General features: G+C 56.6%; 2 protein-coding genes across 2 annotated transcripts; both read right to left on the minus strand.

Moving 5' to 3' along the window:
- Window positions 1-1,639: 1,639 nt before the first annotated feature.
- LOC137462298 (transcription factor E2F2-like) lies at window positions 1,640-5,717 on the minus strand. Its single transcript, XM_068172508.1, is given in 8 exon segments — window positions 1,640-2,779; window positions 2,782-2,836; window positions 2,838-3,185; window positions 3,449-3,563; window positions 3,727-3,885; window positions 3,987-4,206; window positions 4,561-4,648; window positions 5,512-5,717. Coding segments are annotated over 8 exon segments (1,116 nt in total). The 5' UTR covers window positions 5,563-5,717; the 3' UTR covers window positions 1,640-2,699.
- Window positions 5,718-16,375: 10,658 nt separating this feature from the next.
- ID3 (inhibitor of DNA binding 3) lies at window positions 16,376-18,183 on the minus strand. The gene is made up of 3 exons (XM_068172472.1): window positions 17,670-18,183; window positions 17,393-17,464; window positions 16,376-16,912 (listed from the first exon to the last, which is right to left on the minus strand). The coding sequence occupies exons 1-2, from the start codon at window positions 17,988-17,990 to the stop codon at window positions 17,408-17,410; spliced, it is 378 nt and encodes a 125-aa protein (XP_068028573.1). The 5' UTR covers window positions 17,991-18,183; the 3' UTR covers window positions 16,376-16,912; window positions 17,393-17,407.
- Between the last annotated feature and the right edge of the window lie 4,383 nt (window positions 18,184-22,566).

A 22,566-nucleotide genomic window follows, 5' to 3' on the forward strand; every position in this document is an offset into this window, starting at 1 on the left:
ACACCGGTTTAACTGGAGGTCACCCCCACCTTGCCCTCCCTAGGACCCCGAGGGGATGGATAGTCCTTGGACAGGGGATAACTACTGGAGCCTTTGGCTTTTTGTCCCGCTGGAGGCGACCTCTTTGTTCCCTCTCCTGTCCCTTCATTCGTCCCACTTCTCAATGGAATTTGGTGTCCCATTCCAGTTTATTTGCTCTTCACGGAGGATGGGGAAGCCAGGACACCTCAGGAGCAGGCAATTAGGTTGAACAGACACTGAGCAAATCCCACTGCGGGGCTGGGGTTGGTGACAAACTGGAACAGAAAGGGGCAAAAAGCCTCACTGGAGCTGGTTTGCCATTAGAGAGGCAAACATGGGTGCAAGGGGGCTTTGCAGATCCCTCCCCATGCCCCTTGCACCGCTCACCCACGGTGGATCAGACGCTCGACCCTTTTACTGAGCCAGGAGTGGGGCTCAGTAAAACTCAGGTCTGTGCCCAGCCAGGGCCAGCCCAAGCCCTCCTCTAACACGCTGTTACTGAGGTGCTGAGAGGGATTGGGGTACAGGAAGAGCCATCACGAGCCTTGGGTGAACGGCTACACTTGAAAGATTCCACCCCTCTGGCACCGGCAAGTAGGTGAGCTCACGGTTTGGGCTGTCCTCCCCCCGTTTGGGGGGACCCAACATCTGCCGAGCTGCCAAGACATCTGGGCAGGGCTCTGGCAGACAGAGGGTGTAAAGGCTGCAGCCCAGGCAGGACTGGAGCAGGAGGGATTTGGGATAAGAGCCTCTCGGCAGACAGGCAGCCCCGATCCCCCGCTCCGCTGCCCCAGGGGCACCTCCGCTCCCTTGGCTGGTGTGGCCCTGCCACCTCCTGGCTGGCCTGGGCACTGCGCGGGCGCGGGGGGACAAATGGCCCAGGGAAATCCCCTTGCGTGCTGCAGGACACTCATCCCCACGGGGGACGTGGACTCTGCCCCTCGCCCGGGGCTCTCCTCCTCCTCCTCCGCGCCACCAGACTGTGCAACGCCACTACATGCCACGATACCCAGGTACGGGACACCACCAGGGACCTTCAGACACCACTGAGTGCCACCGGGTATCGTTTGGTACCAGTGAACATCAGGTACCACCAGCCATCACTGGGTACCACCAGATATCACCTGGCTACCACCGCCCACCACCACAAGCCACAGGACATCCCCTGGTACACTGACCATCACTTTGCCACCAGCACTGGTGGCATCCCCAGGTCACATGTGACACATGGGGAAGGACCTTACACGGACACAGCTCCCCCAGGATCTTGCTCTGCAGACCCCAAATCGGGGTGCACAAGCCCATCCAGCCCCGAGATCCATAGGGAGCTGACCCGCAGCCCTGGTTTTTTCCCACACTCCTGGTTGGAGGGGCTCTAGCTCAGGCAAAAAGCTCATCCCAGACAGATTTGGGCTGGAAATCACCAACCTGAGCAGGTCAGACCCATTCTCCTCACTCCAGTCAAAGCTTCAACGCAAACCCCTTCTCCACAAGTGCCTACAGAGTAGGCTGGCCAGTTAAAAAGCCCCAAAACAGGCCATTGAAACACTAGCAAAACCAGCTCAGCTCCTGTCCCCACCCAAAACCATTCCAACATTTTGCTGCTTAGAGGAAAATAGCCCTTTAAAACTCCAAAATTTTATTTTATTTCAACCCCTCCTGGGCAAAAAAAAAAAAAAAAACATCAAGTGCCACAAGTTTTTCCAGGCCAAAATATATTCTCACCCACACCATCTCTTGAGCCAGCCTACAGGAGCACCAACAACCCAAGGAAGGACAACTTAAATACACCCACTGACAAATTCAACCCCTCCCAGCCCTGCCAGCCCCACACCAAAGGGGGAACCCGGATAAATACAGTGCAATAATTAAAGATATTTAGCAAAGACTGGCACAATTAAAAGCCCTATCCTACCCCATGTCCCAGGGCTTGTCCCAGGCTGTTTCCCAAGCCCCTCTCTGCAGGTCATTGCCTCCCCCAGGCATACCTCTTCCCAGTACATTCCAGTTTTGATACTGCCAGCACCAGCAACTCCAAGAGTCTGGAGGGAGCTGGTGTGGACTGGGGCAGAGGGGCTGCAGCCCTTCAGGGAATATGGCTCCACGTCCTGCCAGAGATTTGCCAGAGCCACGTGAGCTTCATTCTTCCCTCACCCAAAGGTGACTTCAGCTTTGCTGCCTCAATGGCTTTTTAAGGCTATTCCAGCCGTGGTGGGGAAAATGCGACTGGAAATGACCTGCTGTGACCATGAAGAACCAGTTTAACTGAGGAGCAACTGGAGTGACCCCAAACTATGACACAGCCCATTCTGGGTAGAAGTTTCTCTGCCACCCAAGGGCACCCCTAAGTCATGTGGGGCACCCAAAGGCACTCCCAGTCCACCAGTATCCCCAGGGTGGTGGGGGGTTATGGTGGGAAGCGTTGGTGCCCCATGGATTTATTGAGGGATGCTGGAATGGGCCTGGATGGTTCACAGGGCACTCTCAGAGCCCAGTGAGGTGACAACCAACCCAGTAGAGTGCAGAGAAGCCACACTGGGTGAGCAACACAAGGCCTCCTCTGCCCCCCATCCTCAGAAAACCCAGTGCTTCCCAACATACCCAGTCTCTCCAGTCACCCCATAGAGATCCCACATGCTCAGGACACAAGTGGCCAGAGGGAACAAAGGGGGGGACACTCAGTGCTTCAGCAGGTCTCCCAGGTCATATGTCTCAAAGAGGTCTGTGACACCCTCGCCCTCAAGCCCCCAGAGATAGTATCCTGTTCCAGGGGGGGCGAGAAGGTAACAAAGGGTCCCAAGTCCAGGTGGGAGGGGGGTGCAGGGCAGCTGGTCCTCCGTCTGCTGCAGAAGGTGGGCAGGGGAGCCCAGGAGCCCAGGCTCCATCTCCAGCAGTGAGCTGGGTCCCCCCTGGATGGGGAGAGGCAGAGATAGAGGTGAGAGAGGAGTTCTTGCCCCCCCCCAGCTCTGGGAGATGGGGTGGGGTGGCTGTGTGGCTGATGGGGAGCTGTTTGTCAGGCAAAGGGGTACGGGGTGGTCCTGTGGGGAGGCGGCAGCAGAGGGAACAGGGTGGTCCTTGGTGGCGCTTTCCTCCATGATCTCCTCTGGGCAGAGGTACACCTCAATGGGGCCGTTGGTGCTCTTCAGGTAGAGCTGGAAGTTCTCCTGGGGGGGCAGAGTAAGGCTTAGAGGGGGCACCCAGAAGGTCACCAATATCCCACTCCACTAGCCCCAACCCATAAGGGATCCAGTTGGGGCATTGCAACCCTTGAACAACCAGCTCAGGGTCAAACAGCCCTGTGGAGACACCCCAAAACCACCCAGAGTCATGCTGGGCTGTGTCCTTGGGACCACCCAGGGCTGTGTCCTTGGGACACCCCAGAGGGACCCATCGAGTGTGGCATGGATCCTGCAGCACCCGCGCACACCTGGCTGAAGTCTGGCACCTCCAGCTGCGTCTCAGGGGGAGCCTTCACGGCAATCACCGTCTGCTCCTGGAAGCTGCTGATGGCACGAAGGTCCTGGTAGGTGACATATGCCAGCGTGGACAGGGACGAGGTATAGGAAAAGGAGGGGCTGCAAGCAGGACATAACCATTGCATCCCCCCGAACACCCCCAAGCCCAGGGGAATCCAACTGGAGGAGAAGGGGCTCAGAGAGATGCCTGAGACCCTGCCCTCCCTCCCATCTCCCTCAGCAAGGATATCTCTGGTTGGTCTCATTGTCAGCCAGCTGCTGGATCTGCAGGGCACAGTCCTGCATGAGCTGGTCCAGCATCCTCTCTGTCCTAGCCAGTTCGGCCAGTTCCCCACACAGCACTTGTTGCTTCGCCACCATTGCTGCATCCTCAAAGATCCCCGTCCCCCTGCCAACGGAGAGGACATCTGAGTGATGGCACAGCACACCCTACATGTCCCCAAGCCACGTGTCCCCCACCCTGCCCCATCCCTGTGTCCCATCACTTACATCCACTGGATGTGGTTCTTGGATTTCTTGCGGATGAGCTGGATGCCCTCCAGTACGTTGGTGATGTCGTAGATGCGACGTTTCTGGACCTCCAGCACCTCAGCAGCCCGGTTCAGATCCACAACGCCGTCGGGAGACTCGTTCAACAAACGGATGAATTTTTTGGTGAGCAGCCCCAGTGAGGTGTCGTAGCGAGTCTTCTCCCCAGGAGACTTGGGGGCTGTGGGGAAACAAGAGACCGCCCCATCCTCTCCTTAATTTGGGATGTGGGATGGAGGTGACATGGTGCTAGACATGAGAGGCCATGTTTTCTTTTCTTTAGTGTCGGATCTGGGACAGAGATTACATAGGGTTGGAGACAAGAGATCTCCACATCCTCTCCTTAACCAGGTCCATGGGACGGAGGTATCATTGGACTGGACTTGAGAGACCCCCCCCCATCCTCTCCTTCGTGTGGGATATGGACTGGAGGTGACATGAGGTAGTGCTAGAGGAGACATGGTTCTAAGAGGGAAGAGAAGTGGGGTCTGCTCCCCCCAGCTTCCCCTGCCCCATCTCACCCCGCATCACTTACTCCTGGGGCTGGGGACCTGTCCCAGTGTCCAGCCCTTCCCCTTGGGCGTGCGAAATTCGGGGCCCTCCAGGTCCAGCTTCCTCTTGGCCTGGAGCACGAGAGAAAACCCTGCATTGTGGCCAAGCCAGACATCCTTCTGAGTTCCCCAGTTCCTCCCTGGGCCATCAGCCAAGCCCTGGGTGCCACATCCTGGGGTGGGGGAATCCTGCAAGAGGCTCATCCAGTTGCAATACTCCTTCTGGGAAGGGGTTCAGCAGCACCCAGCAATAAGAGAGGCCACTGGGAGAACTGGATGGAGAGGAGATGAGGGGTCCCATCACCCCCCATGACTTCCTGAACACCCTGGCAGTCACAGGGAACCCAACGGGATTCCCCCTCACCCCCAGCTCCTGGCAGGGCTCCAGGGTCTGACCCCTGGGAATGTAGTGGCTCCAAAGCCAGATTTTCACCCTCCCACCCTGCCAGCTGGCCCACTGGGGTGCAGGATTTCACTTCCTCCCTCCTACCGGGTGATTGTTGAGGCAGCCAAGGGCACCCAGCTGCCACCAGCACACCTGGGACCAGCTGGGTTCAGCCCCCACGGGACGCCTGGGTGCCCTGGACACATGTACCCAGCTGGAGGGAAACTGTGGTGAGAGAGATATGCTGGGTTCTGGGAGGGGGGACAAACATCCCTGCACCTGCTATCTCCTCACCAGGGCAAGCAGCTCCTTGAAACCCCCCACAAGGAGCCCTGAGCAGCACTTGGGCAGAAGGGACCAAGGGAAGAATACAGCAGAGTAAATTCACAGGAGAACTGGAGGGTGTCACCAACCCCCCCCCATCAATGCAAACAAATCCCCCAGGATCCCTTCACACCCACAGACATGCACAGGGTGATTTGTGGGGGGAACGCTTTGGCTCAGCAGCAAAAAGCAGCCCCCCAGCCCCATCCCAACCCCCCAGCAGTACCTGCTCCCAGGCCGGGCTGTCCCACAGGGTCCCCCCCAGTACATCCCGCATGGCACCCAGCTCCCTGTGCCGGCTCCGACGGCGGCTCCCTTGGGAGCACAACGCACTTTGCAGGGAAGGGTTGGGCACCTCGGCCTCGTTCCCACCCGAGGGGGCTGGCGGGAGAGGCGCCAGGGGCTGCTTTCCTCCCCCCGAGGGAGCCAGGTTGGTCCCGAGCTCCTGTGGGAATCTGTTCCCTCCCACCCTTCCCCGAGCAGGTTTTTCCCAGTGAACTTGCCTCCAACCCCAGCCTCGTGCCCCCGGATCTGCCCCGGAGCTGCCGGCACCACAGCGGCGAATGCCGAGCGCATGGGAAACACCTGCCCCAGATAAAACCCCATCCATCTGCCAGCACGGGAGGGCGGGCATCACTCTGCCTCCCCCCCGCCCCCCACTGGTATCCCTTGCTTCTCTGGCACGGATGGCCACGGCCAATGTATGTTCCCACCATGTAGGGGAGATCAGCTGCACCCCACCTACCCCAAGCAATGGGGAAACTGAGGCACAGAGCAACCCACAGCAGGTCCTGGTGTTTCCAGACCTCTGAATCCCCCCTCCCCGTGTGTAGGATGGGATAAAAGGGGACCCCTCTTCCCCAGGTGCAGTTTTGGGGGGTGGGGGGCTTGGTGGGCTCAGACAGTGGCATGACCCTGACTTCTGGGACTCACCAGCAAGGGACAATGGACAAGGGGCTCCCTCCTGTGACCCAGCTGCCATCCCCCGAGCCGGGCAGGATTAGGCACACAACAGCTGAGTGGGGCACAGCGAGGGGCTCCCAGCACCCTACCAGCACTGGGCGAAGGGGGAAGTGAGATGAACCAGAGGAGGTAGGGGAGCAGGGACCAAACCTAAAGACCCCCCCCCCCCCCTCCAGGACATGGCAGGAACACCCGACGCCACTTGCCAGCCCCCAGCCATGGCTCCCCAGGATGTGGGAACCCACTATCTACACGCAATATGGTGGTGGGGGTGGGAAATCAGGCTTGACCCCAAAATTTCGGGTGTATATAAGGCAGTGAGGGGGTAGGCTGGGCCCCCTGCCAGCTCTGCCTGCCAAGCAGCCCTGAGCCCAGCCCTGGCGCCAGGGGCTACACCCTGCGCCCAGCCCAAGCATCAGAGCATCCCTCAGCCCCCCCGCGGAGGGCTCCTCCTGCCAACCTTCCCTTTCAGCAGCATCCGCTGCCTTCTCTGGGCTTGCCCGGGCTCTGCCCAGCCCTTTCTGGGGCTCCCCCTAGTTCCCCCTTTTACCAGCCCCACCGCCCCCACGGGGGCGTGGGAACGCAGCGCCTGGGGCTGGGCACTCGGAGTGGGCGGGGAGCCAAGGGGCACTCCAGGATCCTGCTGCTTGCTTGTGCTGAGGGGCTGTCGGGTCAGACCCCCACAGGTGCAGCCTCCACTGCCTTGGGGTGGCTGAGGGGTAGCAGTGCACGAGATGCAGACAGGGGAATGGAGGCTGATCCCAGATTTGGGAGACAGTGAGACCACCCTGCACTGGGGAGGAAGACAGTACCCTCACCCCAAGTACTGCTCCCTACTCTGGGGTGCAGCCAACATCTGAATCCCCTCCAATAGCCCCATCCCGGGAGATGTTCCCCGGTAGAGAGGAGCTGGCGGCTTTAAAAGCCATAGCCAAACAAGCCCCTCTCCAAGGGCAGCAGCACAATCACCGCTTCCCCACCCATCCCTCCCCCAAAAATCCCCCCTTTTGCCCATGCAGAAAACCCTTTGATGGTATCAAGGTGGGATGGGATTATGTCACCCCTGTAGAATCTGGGGTGCTGCTGAGCAGGTTCTCCCACAGCCCAGAACCCACAGGGGCTGCCAGTCTTGGGTGCTCTTTGCACAGACAGCTCAGCCCTGCCAGCCCATTCAGAACCAGAGGACTCTTGTCCCTGTTCAGGGTGGGGAGGTGGGATCCCACGGCAGAAACACCCCTCCCTCCAGTGCTCTTGCATAGTTCTAAATCCCTATAGAGACCAGAGATGGGCAAACGCTGATGATGGGATTGGCATGGGCTAAAACCACTCCAAAATACACATCCTTCCCTGGAGGAAAACACATTTAATTACTCCAGAACCCTCAAAATCGAGAGTATGGGAAATTTAAGGCTTTTTTGGATGGTGAGAGACAACTTATCCTGCTTTCCCGCGGGGTGATAGGCTCCTCCATGTGATCTCGGATCACTCATGTGGCACAAAGCTGGTAGGAGCAGCCACAATTGCCCTGCTTGGGAATTGGGAGGAAACACTGGTATCTGATTGCCTCAGCTCTGCACACAAAGGTTATGCCATAAACAGGGTGTGTGCGGCAGGAACCCCAGCTGTCAGGGCTGCAAGTGCCATACCAGGGCTGGAAATAGTATCTTCAGCACCACGAATGGGATAATGGCAGCAGGAAATGGGGAGAGGATGGAACGCCTCTCGCAAGCCACCAAGGGGGAAGAGAGGAGCGAGTCATGTCCTCAGTTGTCGCAGGAGCCCCCAGACCCTGTTCAAGGAATGCAGAACGTCTCCTTGTGTGGGTGATGATGGTGGTGATGACAAAGAGGCCGTTAGCCCAAAACCTCTTAATCCCAGATGTCACTTAAGGACAAGCACTTAATGTGCCCAAGTGTAACACAAGACCACCTTCCCCCCGCCAGCCACATTTAGGGGACAGCAGCAGGAAGGAGCATCCTGAACACTGGAGTGGGTGATGATGATGATGACAAAGGGGCCACTAGCCCAAAACCAGCTCTGCACATCCACAGAAATGGTACTGGGGGTCTGCGGGGTGTTTTTAAGGGAGAGGGCAGCAATGATGGTGTCTTCTTAAACAACAGACCCTGGCAGTGCAGGACATCTCATGCAGTTCGGAGACAAAGAAGCCAGAAAGGAGACAGGTGGTCCCAAAGTCCCCCGGGATGGGACTCGAAACAGCCGCATCCAGCCTCCCAACCGTGGCACAAAGGGGGAAGCAAAGACACTCCCTCTCCCTCCGTGGCGGCAATGTCCCCAGCTGGCACCAAGCATCAGGGATTGGGAAAGGGGGTGGGGGAAGGGGGGAGGAGAGGAATAAATAAATAAATTAAGCTTTGGGAACACTAAATCAGTGTTAGCAGGGTCTGGGATCCCTCCCAGGACCGAGGAAAACAGAGGCTCACAGTGAGGGCTGGATGTGTGCCCAGGCTGAAGCAGGCAGGAATTAAATGCCAGCTGCTGGCCGGGCCGCCACCGACGACTCCTCCAGGAGCAGGGACAGGCGGGGTAGAGCTTCCTATGTGCCCTGACAATGGGCATGGGGCCAGCACCCGACTTGTGCCTCACTTTCTCTGTTTAGGGGTAGCTTTGTAGCTTAGTGTTGGGCTTTATAAACACAACCGTGACCCCGCGGCTTGGCGGCAGGGATATGGGACAGCAACCCTCTAGACAACTCCCAGCATCAGGGTCTGAGCTATAAAGCCTTGGGGTGATCCATGGAGGATGAGAACCCCTCCCCTAAAAACAGCCATGGCCAGCCCCACTGTAGCCACGGGAAGAAACAAAGGTTAGACAGCGCCCCCTGTTCCGTGTCCCCCCACGTCCCCGGGTGACGGGTCACCGCTCCAAAGTGGGGAGAGCCAGTGGGCAGGGCAGGTGCCCCCTGCCCAGAGCAGGCAGGGGCTCTGCCTGTACCCATTCCTCATTTCCCCACTATAGAAAGGGCTTCTCAAAGGGCCTGGGACTGCTGAGCGGGTGTTGAGGCACAACCCGGACTTTTTGCAAGCTGGAGAAAGGAAACGAGGCCGAAAAAGGCCAAGAAGCGGAAGCCAGAGCCGCGGGCACGCAAGGGCGAGGGGAAGTTGAGAAACATATGAGCGATTTCACTGCGACTTCTGATTTCAGACCTCACCCTCCCCCACTCCCAGAAAGACACATTAGAGGGTGCAGACTCCAATATAAGCTGCAAAATTTGGGAGGGGGCTGTACATGCTGAGGTCACCCACCCTTTGCTCCCCACCCAGCCTCCCGTGCCCCTGAAGCAATACCCGAGGAAGAGACGGGATGCAGATATCTTACCGGCAGCCGTCCCGCCGAGGCTGAGCAGAGGGTCCTGAGCTCGGGGCCTTGGGGGGTGTCACAGAGGCACCTGCCCTGTGAAGCAGGGGCGCTGACAGCAGCTGGTGTGTTGACCTGGGTGAAACAGCCTGTGGATAACGGGGGGGTGCCCAGGCTGGAAGCTCCCGGATCACAGGAGACCATGACTGACATGACCTTCTTCGGGTGTTGGTGGGGACGGGGGGGGCGGCAGGGCGGTACCCCCCCTCCTCGGGGCGGGGGACACTCCCCTGGGAAGCCGCAGCATTGCAAAGTCCTTTCTGAGAAGCCCGGCCTGGGCAAGAGGGTAGGAGGCACCCCGCGATTCCGTAGCCGGGAGCGGGGGGGGGGGTCACAGTCTCAGCCGTGGCATTTTGGGGGAGCGGGGAGGCGTTCCGGCGGGCGATGCCACCGGTCCCCAAATTCCCCCCGAAAACCCGCAGAGAAGAACGCGGCGACGGTGCCGCCGAAACCCGTGGAAAATTCGCCTTTGGCCCCAAAAATCAGCCGCACTGGGCCCGTATGGGGCTGGGGCGGCCGGAGAGCGGCCCCGCCTGGGCCGGGACCCCCGTGCCCGTCTCCACTCCCGCTCGATCGCGTCCGGCCCCCAGTGCTTCTTTTCTTTTTCTTTTTTTTTTTTTTTCCGTTTTTTTTTTTTTTTTTTTTTTTAAGCGCCAAAACCCGTGCCGCGAAATTCGGAATTCCCGCGGAAAACGCCGCGTGCTGATTGGCTGCCGCCGCCCTGGCCCCGCCTCTTCACTGCGGCCGGGGGCGCCGCGCCGGGAGGGGCCTTAAAGCGGCCGCGCGGCGGGCGGGGTCACTTATGCAAATGAGGGGAGGGACCTTCTTGAGACCACCTGCTGGGGTAGGGGGCTTTTGCGTTGGGGATCGCGACTAGGATACATTTTCTGTTACTTATTCACTTTTTAGAAGATACCCCCACCATATCAATCTGGTGGGGTCTAGCCTGGGGGCTGTGATCCTCCAACCCCATCATCCCGCATTCCTCATCATCCCTTTATCTCCATCAAGCCCCAGTCCTCATCTTCTCATCCTCATCCCACCCTTCCCATCATTCCCCCACACCTATCCCCAGTTACAGCGACCCAGGGTAGGGGAGAGGGAGCTGTATCTATTTAAAATAAAAATTTTGGCCTCCACCAGCCAGAGGCTGTCTGGCACCTCCCCACCCTGCAGACAGGGGACAGTGCTGTTGGTGGAGGGCAGCGATCTCAGAGGGGTCAGCATGAGCAGATTTGGCTCCTGGTTCACTCATAGTTCACTCAACCTGCCACCCATTGCTCCACATGCATCCCACCCATGTCCTTGGAATGCACCAGGTCTTTCTAGCAAAGTGGAGGGAGAAAAAGGGGATAAGGGCACCCAAGCTGGCCTACAGGGTATTTCAGAGTGCAGCAGTAACAGGAATCACTGAGGCAATGGCAAACCCCTGAGCGAGGGCAACTCTGACCCTTACTGGCACCAGTAAAAGGCCACCGCAGCCACTGAGACAGGCCAGGGTTTAATTTTGCTGAGGCCACCAAGCCACAGCAGTTGGCTTCTCTTTGTCCCTTGGTTCCTCTCCATCACCTTGTTTGTCTCTATTCCCTGGTTCCTCTCCATTCCCTGATTCCTCTCCATTACCTGGTTGCCTCCATCCATTCATTCCTCCCCATTGTTCTCTCCATCATTCTTGCCAGGAAGAGCCAACTCCATGCTCAGGTCTGGGATAAAGATAATCATGTGCAGAGGTGGACTTTCATGAGAAGAAGCCTCCTGGAATACAGACAGATGGATACACATGCTGGACATGGCCTCTTCTGTTGACGAGAAAGGACACCAGACCTCCAGACTCCAACTAAGCTGGGAGAGACACCCAGAAGTGTGCCAGGAGCCTTGGATCAAGGATAGACATTATCCTCCCACCGTGTGAGACTCTGAGGCAGAACAAAAGGCCTGGCAGCAGCGATGCTACCCCAGCTGGGCAGTGCAACCCCTGTGCCAGGAGTGTGGCTGAGTTTGGCAAATCAATCCACCCAGACCTTCTTCTTCCTCTCTGCAGGAAGAAGGCAACTGCTGTCTCCATCCCGACGCGCAAAGACAAGGCCGTGCCCAGCAGAGTGGATAAATTTGTGTCAATTGCCTGCCTTGGGCTCGCTCCAGCGGGTGACCCTTGGGATAAGGACACTGGAGTTTGGGGAGGGCCTGGCAGCTTGTGTCCCTCAACTCCTCCAGTTTGGACAAAGCAGAGGTGACGTCCCCACATGTTGTTAGTGTGACCTCACTGGGGTAAGGGCTGACCCAGAAGGTGGGAAAACTTGTTGGCCCTCATCCCCTCAGCTGTGCTAAGGGACAGCTGAGGGAGGAGTCAAGGGCATGTTTCCTACTACCTAATATTTGCTCAATAAGCCTTTTCCAGCCTTTCCAGACATGGCTCTCCACCAGCAAAGTCCTCTCCCGTACCAGACAGACTTGTGTCTTCCTGTGTCACCAAGGTGTCCAGAAGGGCAGGCCATGCACCAGCTTCCACCCTACAAGCCAGAGGGGTTTGGATTGGAAATGACCTTAGAGACCATCTCATTCCGTGATTTTGCAGAGGTCTGGAATGACTTCATGGTTGGCCTGAAGCATTCCTATCAGCCCTTTGATCAGCATCCCTCCAGCCTCCTCACCCTGGAGCAAGGCAAGAGATCCCATCACTGTGCTGGCCATAATGGGAGTAGGAGCCAGGAGACCCCTCCTAGCTTCTCCCCGAGGGTCTTGGGAGGGTCTGAACTGCACCCCAAAAGGAGGGTGAAGAGCTGATGGTGAAGAACAAGTAATGATGTTTCTTTTCCTAGTGCAGATTCAGCACTGGGAAAATGGAATAGTGCAACTACACCTGGGCCACTGCATCTCTGCCCAGACCAAGAAGGCACCACCAGAAGTTTAGGAGTACAGCCCCCACACCATCGTTCACCTCAGGATCTGGAAAATCTTTTGCATATTCAGCTTGGAGATGAGGGACCTCATCAGGATGCAGAGCACAAGGAGGAGGTTGACTATATCCCAGAAGCAGGGGGCTGAAGCTGGGCTGTGGACCCCAAATGAGATCGCATCCCCTAATGCTCCTCTCCAAGGAACATTCCCAGAAGAGAGGGGATACAAGGGGGGGCTGATGCCCTATGGCTCCGTCCAGAGTGGGGGGAACAACTGTCCCGGGAGCATGTGATGGGCCACAGGTGGCCAGCAGCCCCCACAGCCCAATGCCACACATCCCTGTGCCTGGAATGGGGGCAACAGAGGAGGTCCCAGTCCTTTCTGGAAGGGCACCAGAGAAGGTCCTGGTCATTCACAAGGGGAACACCAGAGGAGATCCCCATTCTTGCCGGGATAGGCATCGGGGGAAATCCTGGTCGTTTCCAATGGTACACCAGAGGAAATCTGAAATCCCAGTTCTTCCTGAGGGGAGAACCTTTCCGGTGAGCCGGGCTCTTCTTCCTCTGCCCTGGAGACGGCAGCAGCGAGTCGCGGCTGTGGAGCCCGCACCACTCCGGCTCCACCTCACGTCGTCCCCGGCAGATTTTGGGACGTGCGTGAAGCCTCTGTCCCACCGTGGGACAAAGCCCCGATGTCACCTGTGGGAGAGGGAAGACAAGGGCTGACAAGAACAAGCGAGTTGGCTACCACGACGGAGAATGGTCTCCACGGGGGTGGGGAGGGAGCAGGAATAGCTTTCCCTAATTCCACAGCATCTCTGGGAGCTCCAGCCAAGGGGGTGCTGAGCCCCTGCACAGGCTGGTTTGCAGGATGAGCCCTCCTGTGCATACATGCACACGTGTGTAAGTGCACACGGGCATGTATGCATACACGCACCACATACATATGTGTGCATGTATTTTAAGTGTGCACAGACGTGTATCAGCGCCTGTAGGCATTTTGTAAGTATACGTGGGCATGGGTGTAAATGCATGCACGCATGTGAGTGTGCCCGGACACACGTGTGTGTCCGAATACACGTGTGTGAGTGCAGATGGCTGTGTGTAACTGAACACAGTCATGTATGCCTATCTGCCCGTGTGAGCGTGCACAGACGCGTGTGTCAGTGTTTGTAAACACGTGTGTAAGTGCACACAGGTGTGTACAAATGCACAGTCATGCATGCACACACGCACACACATGTGAATATGCTCATAGCACACGTGTCAGTGAGTGTATGTGAGTACACATGTGCGTGTGCGCACCCACGCCCAGGGACCAGAAACTCCCTCCGCGCGTGAGCGCGCCTGGCCAAGGTCACGCGTGTGCGCGCAGCATCTGTGTCAGCGGCGGCTGGCGGGGAGCCGGGCGGGGGGGCCGCGGGGGCCAGGCCTTGGCCGGGGCAGCAGCGGGAGGAGGAGGAGGAGGAGGAGGGAAGTGCGGCTCAGACAGCGCGGCGCCAGCAAACACCTGCAAACAGCTCCGGGCACACAATGGCAAATACAGGTGGGAACCGCCGCCTCCGTCAGCGCAGCGATTGCATCAGACTCCGGCGCTTGCCAAGAGGCGAACGAGCCGGATCACGGGCCACCGGCGCCGCGGCGGGGCCGCGCTCGACCTTCACCACTCTTCCTCCGCGGTATTAGTTTTTGCCCTCCTCACCCTCTTTTCTGCACCCCTGCAGTGTAGCTGGGGTGGTAAAAGTAACGCCGGACTTATTCGGACTTATTCGGCCAGGAGCATTTTTCTCGTTCCAGCTGTTCTCCCCGAGGTAAATATCGGCCCCTGTGGCTATTTTTAGCTGCGTGTTTTTCCCGTTTTTTTTTTTTTTTTTTTTAAATCAGGGTTTTCCAGGAAAGCATCGGCATCCCACTCCAGCCAAGGTAAACCTGCTGCATGGGGTAAATCTTCTCCCCGAGGTAAATCCCATCTGCCCCACGGGGTAAATCATCCCATCAACCCCCTGAGATAAATCCCAGTCCCAACTTTTTTTTTTTTTTTTTTTTTTTTTTTTTTTTTTTTTTTAGAGGAGTTTCAAAGAAAACACTGGCAAATGACAACCCAGTCCAGGGAGCCTGTGAGGTCTGAACAAGGCTTGTGCCAGAGTCTGGGAATGTCGGGGTGGCTGCTCCTGGCAAGACGCCGGGATCCATCCACCACGGGGGAGGAGGTAACGGCCCTGGGAGGCCTCTTGGGAGCCTCCCCAGTGTCGTTTCCATCCAAAAAGCCCCAGCAGGACTGGTTTCTCCCACCCCATCAGTGCCTAGCCCCACTTCTCCAAGTAACCCCAGTCCCAAAGTAGGCTCATTAATGCTCCCACAAGTCCAGGATTTCCACCACCATCACCAAGGGACCCATTAGGACCTGGGATGGAGTGCTCACACTGCAAGAAGCTCCACCTTCCAGGTACCGAGACTCATCCCTGTCCCCTAGCTCATGCCCAGGATGCTTTTCCCACCCATCCCACTTAAATCCCTTTGGTACATCAGCACTGGCACAGCTGGAGGACCATGACACCGGGGTGAATGTGGGGACACTCACCCTTAACCCACCCCTTGCCTTTTCCTCCAGAGCCAAAAGCTAGTGGAGATGGCAAAAGCTTATTTTTAGCTGTGACCATAACAGCAGCTCTGTTCCCACATGCAGTGGTTTCTGGATGGACACCTTCACCTGCCTCTCACCATGCCCCGACAGCCCATGTCACTGCATCCTACCCCACCCAGAGGTGCAGGAGCATACCCTGCCCTGGGGAGCCTGGGGACATCAAGCTGGGAGGAGGGAGGAAAGTTCCCAGGGGCTGGTGGTCCAGTTGGACCAGGTGGTGCTTTTTGGAAACTCCACGTGCTGCTTTTCTCTGTGGAAATGCCCATGGACAAGAAGCGTTTGGCAGGTGCCAGCTGTGTGTGGGTGAAGCTTTGTATCACTCTGTGCTCTGAGACGCTTGTGTCTTCTCCCTCCTCCTCTTCCCATGATGCAGCCCTTAACCCAGCACCCCTGGATGCTGGAGCACCCTGGGGACACCCCAATGCCACGGGGCAGGACCCACATCATGCCTGGCTAAGCACACGGTGCAAAACCAGAGTCCAGCACAAGGAATAAAGATGATGGTGCTACAGGTGGGGGTGAAGTCAATTTAACTTCATCCTAGGCAGGCCAGCATCTTCCCCAGGGAGCATGATCTGGCTCCACAGCTGAGCCAGCCCGGGGTCACATCTGTTCTGCACCCGGGCCAAAGGGAAACCGCAGCATTACCCAAGGGGAGGGAAAAGCATTTTTGCTCCCAACACCTCTTCCCTGCAGTGTTGACCCCAAGGAGATCAGGCCAAGCAGGGGCTGCTCTCTCAATACTACCTGGGGCAGCAAAAGCAGTCCAGAAACTCCTCTACCCCTATGGGGTATATCCTGGGGGAGTAGCATCACCCCTTCCAGCCCAGTAGCAGCTCAAATCCAGCTTCAGGGCACCTATCAGTCTGTTTCCACATGGCTGAAAGTGGAAAAAAGTGTATTTTTCCCTCTTTCCCAGGGCTCCAGCTACACCTCTAGATGGTCCCCGGGGCTCAGCATCGTCTTCACTCCTTCAATATCAGATGAGCACAGCAGCACACAAAATAGCTGGCAGCCCAGGGTTAATTCCTCCCATACCTGAGCTGACATTTCTATTACACAATTATAGAGATTCCTACAGTAACCCTAGAAGTTCCCATCAAAGTCTGGGAGGCTCCCACTCCCCAGGGGGTTTTCTCACTCAGAGGTGCACCCCAGCTCCCTCCATCCCAGCGATGAAGGAGAAAAAACAATCAAAATTATATTGATTTTTATTATGCAAAAATGGTAACTTTTATAAAAAGTTTATAAAGTAAGTACAAGGCATGTTTGCAGAAAATCACCTTCCTGCACAAAAGGTACAAAAACTTATACTCTAGTATAGAGCTCCACAATACATGAGGCCACAGCCCCAGAGAGTTAGTTCATACTCGATGATGTTTGTTCCCCCCCCCCCGCCAATGCCCCCTAATTCCCACCCCGCCATCTCATTAAACACCTTTAAAAAAAAGGACTCGCTGCTATAATCCAAAAATATACAGACAACCTCCGCTTCATCATCAGTCTATCATTAAAAATATCTCATGTGAATTCGGGTCCCAAGCTGGGATGCTGAGCTCCGTGGGTGGGATGCTGGCGGTGGAAGGCTGGGGGGGTCGGAACCAGCCGCTCCCCACTCGCGGTGCCCGGGCCCGGGGGAGGCGATGCCGGGGCCGGTAGGTCGCAGACAGCCCGGCGCCACGGAGGAAGCTGCTATTTACCTCCGGCTGATAACGAACCAGGAACCGACACTCGCTGCCTGTTTGCTAATTGGCACCGGGAGGTGAGAGAACAGAGGGGGAGGGAGGAGAAAAAAATAATAGTGGTAATTAGTGTGGAGTTGGGGATGGAAATTTGGAAAGAGGGGGTGGGAGCTAGGAAACTAAGTTCCTCGGGGACTGTATCTGGCTCCCGCCTGGAGATGCTGGGGGTGGGTTGGTGCTGGCTGGGGACTGGGGTTCAGCTGAGAGATGGGGGAGGATTGCAGAAAGGGGGAGCCCTGGTCTGCCTTATTTGGATCGGTAGCGGTGGTGGGTTGGGGAGGTCGACTGGGGTGCGGGTGGTGAAAAATTGGGGTGCGACGGGAAATTAGGGAGAGGGGAGCATGGGTTGCTGGGGGTCGGTCCCCCGGGGATTTTGATGCTGGAGGGCAGGAGGGGGCCCCGGGATGCCACCTGGGGTACGGGCATATGGGGAGGACTGGGCTGTGGATCGTGGTGGCGGTGGTGACTGGGGGCGACACTCACCTGGTGGAGGTGGCGTTAGTGACACAAACTTCTCTCGTCTTTGGTGCGGAGTTCTGAGGCGAGTTCAGCCGCCTGCGGAGAGAAAGGACAGGGCTTAAGATCGATCACCCCGGCGGCTGGGGGTCCCCAGTCCTCCCCATTCCCCACCGTGCCATGACCCACCAACACACTCGGGGACCCAGCAGCACCCCCGCCTCGACTTGCGATCACCTCCAACCTAACACGTCCTCTCTCCTCAAATCGACATACCTAGCCCCCAGTCCGAAGCGACCCTTACCTTAAGGGAAAGTAGGGTGGCCTCGGAGGAGGGGTCGCGGCCCTTGGACCCCTCCTCCAGCACGATCTGGAGGTCGAAGATGTAGTCTATGACGTGCTGCAGGATCTCAACCTGGCTCACCTTGGTGCCTTGAGGGATGCCCGGCACCAGCTCCCGCAATTTGGAATAGCAGTCGTTCATATCGTAGAGCAAGTTCATGGGCTCTTCCAAGGCCGGGCTCTTGTTGTGGCTGCCCCGGGCGATGGCTAAACTCTGCTCCGAGAGGCAACAAACGGCCTCGTAGCAGCTCCGGACGGAGCGCACCGGGCTGATGGCTTTCATGGTGGGCTCAGAGCAGGTCTGGAAATGCAGGACGGGGGGATGCCTAGGAGCCTCAGGGGCTGTCGCGGCAGCGGGGGTTTTGCTGGAACCTCCGAGCACCAGCTCGCCAAAGAGGGCAGCTCTGAGAGCTTTAACTCTTACCCTCTGGACCCCAAACTTCTATATTTCGCTGGCAGATCGGGGAGGGTTTGAGAAAGGGAGGAAAAGCACACGCGCCGCCTTTATCTAGGTAGCGCCACTTGACCGCGCCCACTATATGCAAATTATGAACAACACAACCCCCTTTTATGTAAAATAACCATTAATCTCTTCCCTTTTATGTAAACGAAGCCCTAAACCCCGCCTCCGAGTGTCAATTAAGCATCAAACTCCGCCCCTACACATAAATGAAGTCTTAAACCCCCTCTTACCTCAGCCCTCCCCCCTCCGCAGCCCCCCAGATTGACCCTTGATGGCCAGAGTGGCCCGACGGGGGATGACACGACCACGAAGGCCCTCCTTCCCATGGCCAGACCCCCCAAACATCTTGGGGATTATCCCCCCCATACCCCTTCAACACCCTAGCACCCCCAAACTGTCCCACTCCCCTTCCCAGTGAATTCCCCCTATTTTTAGACAGGACGATGGGGTTTCCCACCTCCCAACCGCCCTGTTTTAAGGAAATTAGTGCCGCCCTGTTCCTCAATCCGCTTCTCATCTGACCTCCAGACTTTCTGGCGTCAGGAATTATCTTGTGACCAGCAGAAAAAAATTAATTGCGGTAAAACTGAGGTTACGATGGAGAAACCAGATTTAGGTCAGCGCCTCTGAGAGGCCTGGAAGGTTTTTTATTTTGGAGGTGGGAGAGGAGATTTATAGGCAAAGGGGTTATCCCAGCAGAAGTGATTGGTTGGTGGGGGGGGGGGGCGAGATATGAAGGAAACTACCCTTCTGAACCATCGCTGCCTTAAAACTTACAGAATCAGAGAATGTCCATAGAAAAAGCCCAAAGCTGGAGCGATCTGGGGTCCCCGGTGAGTGTCACTGCAGCAGGTGGCACATGGAGGGGTCCTGCAGTAGCGACAGCCCCGAAACACCCAGATAGTGAATCTGGATGAGCCCAAAGGGAAAATCCTCTCTCCCCCAAATATTGACTTTGGTGGGATTTAGTTATGGGGGGTGTTGTGGGAGCTTGGTTATGAAAGTGCAGGAAGGGAATGAGCCAAGTGGGTTGGAGGGAGGCACTCTGGGACCCTGCTTGGCCCAGGGGTCCCAGCTAATGAGGGGGGCAGGGGGGTGAGGGTACAGGCAGCTGGACCAAATTACTCCTGCCCACGGTACCGATTTATTCTAGATCTGCCCAAATCCCATTTTGGTAATGCTGGGGTTTATTTCCACCCCCCCCAAAAGGGGTCTGGGCACTGCAGGCTGGAGGCCACCCCTCCTCCCCATATCTCCCCCAAGCCATGAGCTGCTCAACAAAAAACCTTGAAAGCAGCATCCAACACTCTTTGTGGTTGGATTATTTTTGTACCTTTTATTTTTCTCTCCACACCCCCTCCACCCCCCACCTCACTCGTTATTAATTTCCTGGGAAATCACCTCTATGTAAAGGACAGCAGCTTGGGAAGATGCATAATTACCTTCAGTAACCTGTTTTGGGGCAAGAGCAAACAACCAACCCCCCCCCACAAAAAAAAAAAAAAAAAAAAAAAAAAAAAAGTTAAAAAATAATTAAACATCTTTTAAAAATAAATGATAAATGTAAAATTTAATGAAATTAACACAGATTTTTTTAAATGTTTACAAAACATTTAGGAACTCTTTTCAGACCACCACCTGAATCCTTCTTATGACTTCCCCTCAATACAAAACAGCAGCATAGAGCCTCTGCCTATTCCCATACACCCCCTCTCATTTCCCAAGGGATGGCGGGGGGCGGGGGGGGCGCTGAAAGGCTTCAGAGGGACTGGGAGGGGAGCTTTTGTTTGCAGGGGGGTTTTGTTGGCGGCGGTTCCCACAGGCCCTGCCTGGGCGGCGGGACCCGCTGCCTTTGCCCAGCTGTGGCCCGGGCCCTCCAGCTGTGTTGATCTAACTCCCGGCCCCAGACAGCCTGGCGCCAGCCCTGCGCACGTCATGCATTCACAGAGGGATGCGTGGCCAAGGCAACCTCCCCCCCCGCACCGCCACCGCCACCGCCACGGCCACGCTGCAGCCATTTTCCAAGGGGATTCATTCCAATCCTGGGGTACCCCGAGTGCGTGAGAGGGCTGGGAGCACAAGAATCTTTTTATTTGATCACCCCAAGTTTGTGTCACAACCCCTCAGCCCCGGGATGGGTCACTTCACTTGTGACCGGGGGCGTCACTTTTAGGATGCCGTTGCAGTGGTAACTCCGGGTTTGGGGGGTCCTCATGCAGTGGCTGTGGGGGGAGCAGATTTCTTGGCGTGGAGGAGAGAAAATGGGGGAGAAAGGGAGTGGGAATGCTCTGGAGCATGATGATTTCATGGTGAAAGGGCCCACACTGGGTGTTTTGTTAAAAGTAAAAGAAGCAGCAGAAGAAGCAGGAGCTGGGATTATCCATTTTAGCAAGCACCCCAAAATGATACCAAGTCCCCTGAGGGAGGGGTGACCATATACCTCACTACAGCTCAGCCATTGCTCCCCACCACCTTTCTCCTTTTCCTGGGAACAGATCCTTAATCCCAGGGGATTCTCCCATGCTGCAAATACCTGCAGAGGTCCTCGAAACTTGGGGGTGGCCTCACAAGTAGTTGCTTCCCCCCGCCCCAAAATAATCCACCCCTTGGGCTTGGGTTTGGTTTGATTTTTTTTTTCCTGAAATAAATCGGTACAGGTGGCAGGATGTGAGGGATATAATATGGAGTGGAAATGGCCAGATTTGGCCTGGCTGCTGCAGGGCAGGGAGGGTGAGCGTGGGGGTCCCTGTGTCCTGGGGGAACACCACCAGCATTTTGTGAGGAATTTCTTGTGTTTTGGAAGCTGGAGGCTGTCTGGAAACGCTGGCTGCGGCACAGGGATTTGATGGGATAGGAGAGAAACAGAGATGTGGCAGGGTGCCCAAGGCAGCTACAAAGGGAAGGGCTCTTCCCCAGGGATCATCTGGATTCACTTTCAGATGGGGCTGAGGTATAAATCCCATTTACCAGGGATCTTCAGAGACCTTCAAGATCCTTCATGAGCAAGGGAAGCTAAGGGACCTGGCTGGCTTGCTTTGGCTCAGCACAACATGGGAAAAAGAGCTCAGAAATTAATTTATTGAATTTTTGAGAAGCTTCAAGCCAACCCCCCCAGCCTGGGCACCCACAGGGCACAGCACAGCAGTGATCCGAGGGAGTTTTGGTGCTGGAGAAGAAATCCAGATGGAAACTCACGGGAAAAAAGGGATTCTGGCTTCTTAAAAGGTCTCTGAGATCTCTTTCCCACCTTATCCCAAAGACTACGGGGAGGCAGTCCAGTGGCATTTGGTGATCCTGCTGAACACTGTGTGGCAGGTCTCTCGACACTTCAATTCGTGCTGGGGCCAAGTGCTCCTGGATGGACAGTGGGTCTAAGATGGGCAAGGACAGGCAGGGACAGGCATTGTGGCCCTGCTCCGGCCATTGGTCACGCAGAGAATGTGCTGAAAGGTCCCCGTGCAGTTTGGCAAACCCTCCCTGGGGTCCCTGTAGCCACAGTGACACCCCTATATTGAGCTATGATGTCCCAGATTTGGGGTGTTTCAGGATCAATGAGGATTATAAATTGGAGCTGGCAGATTGGAGGGAGGGATGGATGGATGGATGGATGGATGGATGGATGGATGGATGGATGGATGGATGTCAGAGTCCACAGCTCATGCAGAAAGGAGCCTGGCCCTAGCCACCTGTCTGCTCTGTGCCTCAGTTTACCCCCCTCACCCACCACAGGGACCCTCTGCCAGAGCCAGACAATGCCGGAGGCTCTGTAATGGGCCATGAACGATGGATGAGCAGAAAAATGGCAGAGAATTAGGGGGAGAAAAAGACCTACACCCAAAAAGCAGCAGTGAGGTGCCCCACCCCCGCAAGCCATGTCACCCGGAGACCTGATCCGGCCCTGGGGAATGTGTGGCTGTTTGTGCAGGGGATTAGCCCCAGGAACCTCCCCTTAGCCTGAGCCCAACCTAGCCTGGAGGCAACACCCAGGACAGTCCCTGCTGGTGATCATTGGGGACCAAGTGAACACCATGAGGCATTACCTTGTTCCAGAGTACTCAGGGGAGGGAGAGGAACACTCTCATCCCTCTGGAAGGGAACCAGGAACCGTGACATGAACTGTGGCCAAGCTGCTCAGTCACTGTCCATGCCTCAGTTTCCCCACACTGCCTCTCATCCAAAGCCCAGTCAAGAGCAGAGCTGTGTCTCCATCACCCTCTGAACCAGAGGGAACCACATATTCCTATTAGGAATCAGAGCTGCTTCTTCAGGGCAAACACTGGACACCTCTGTTCCCTGCAGAGGAGAGGCTGGGACGTTTGGAACATCCCCGGGTAATACCCAGAGTGGGGAGAGACAGTGGGGCTGGGCCCAGGTGGTGTTGGGCAGGCAGCAGTGG

Source organism: Anomalospiza imberbis, chromosome 25, assembly GCF_031753505.1.
Source record: "Anomalospiza imberbis isolate Cuckoo-Finch-1a 21T00152 chromosome 25, ASM3175350v1, whole genome shotgun sequence".
Lineage (NCBI taxonomy): Eukaryota > Metazoa > Chordata > Aves > Passeriformes > Viduidae > Anomalospiza > Anomalospiza imberbis.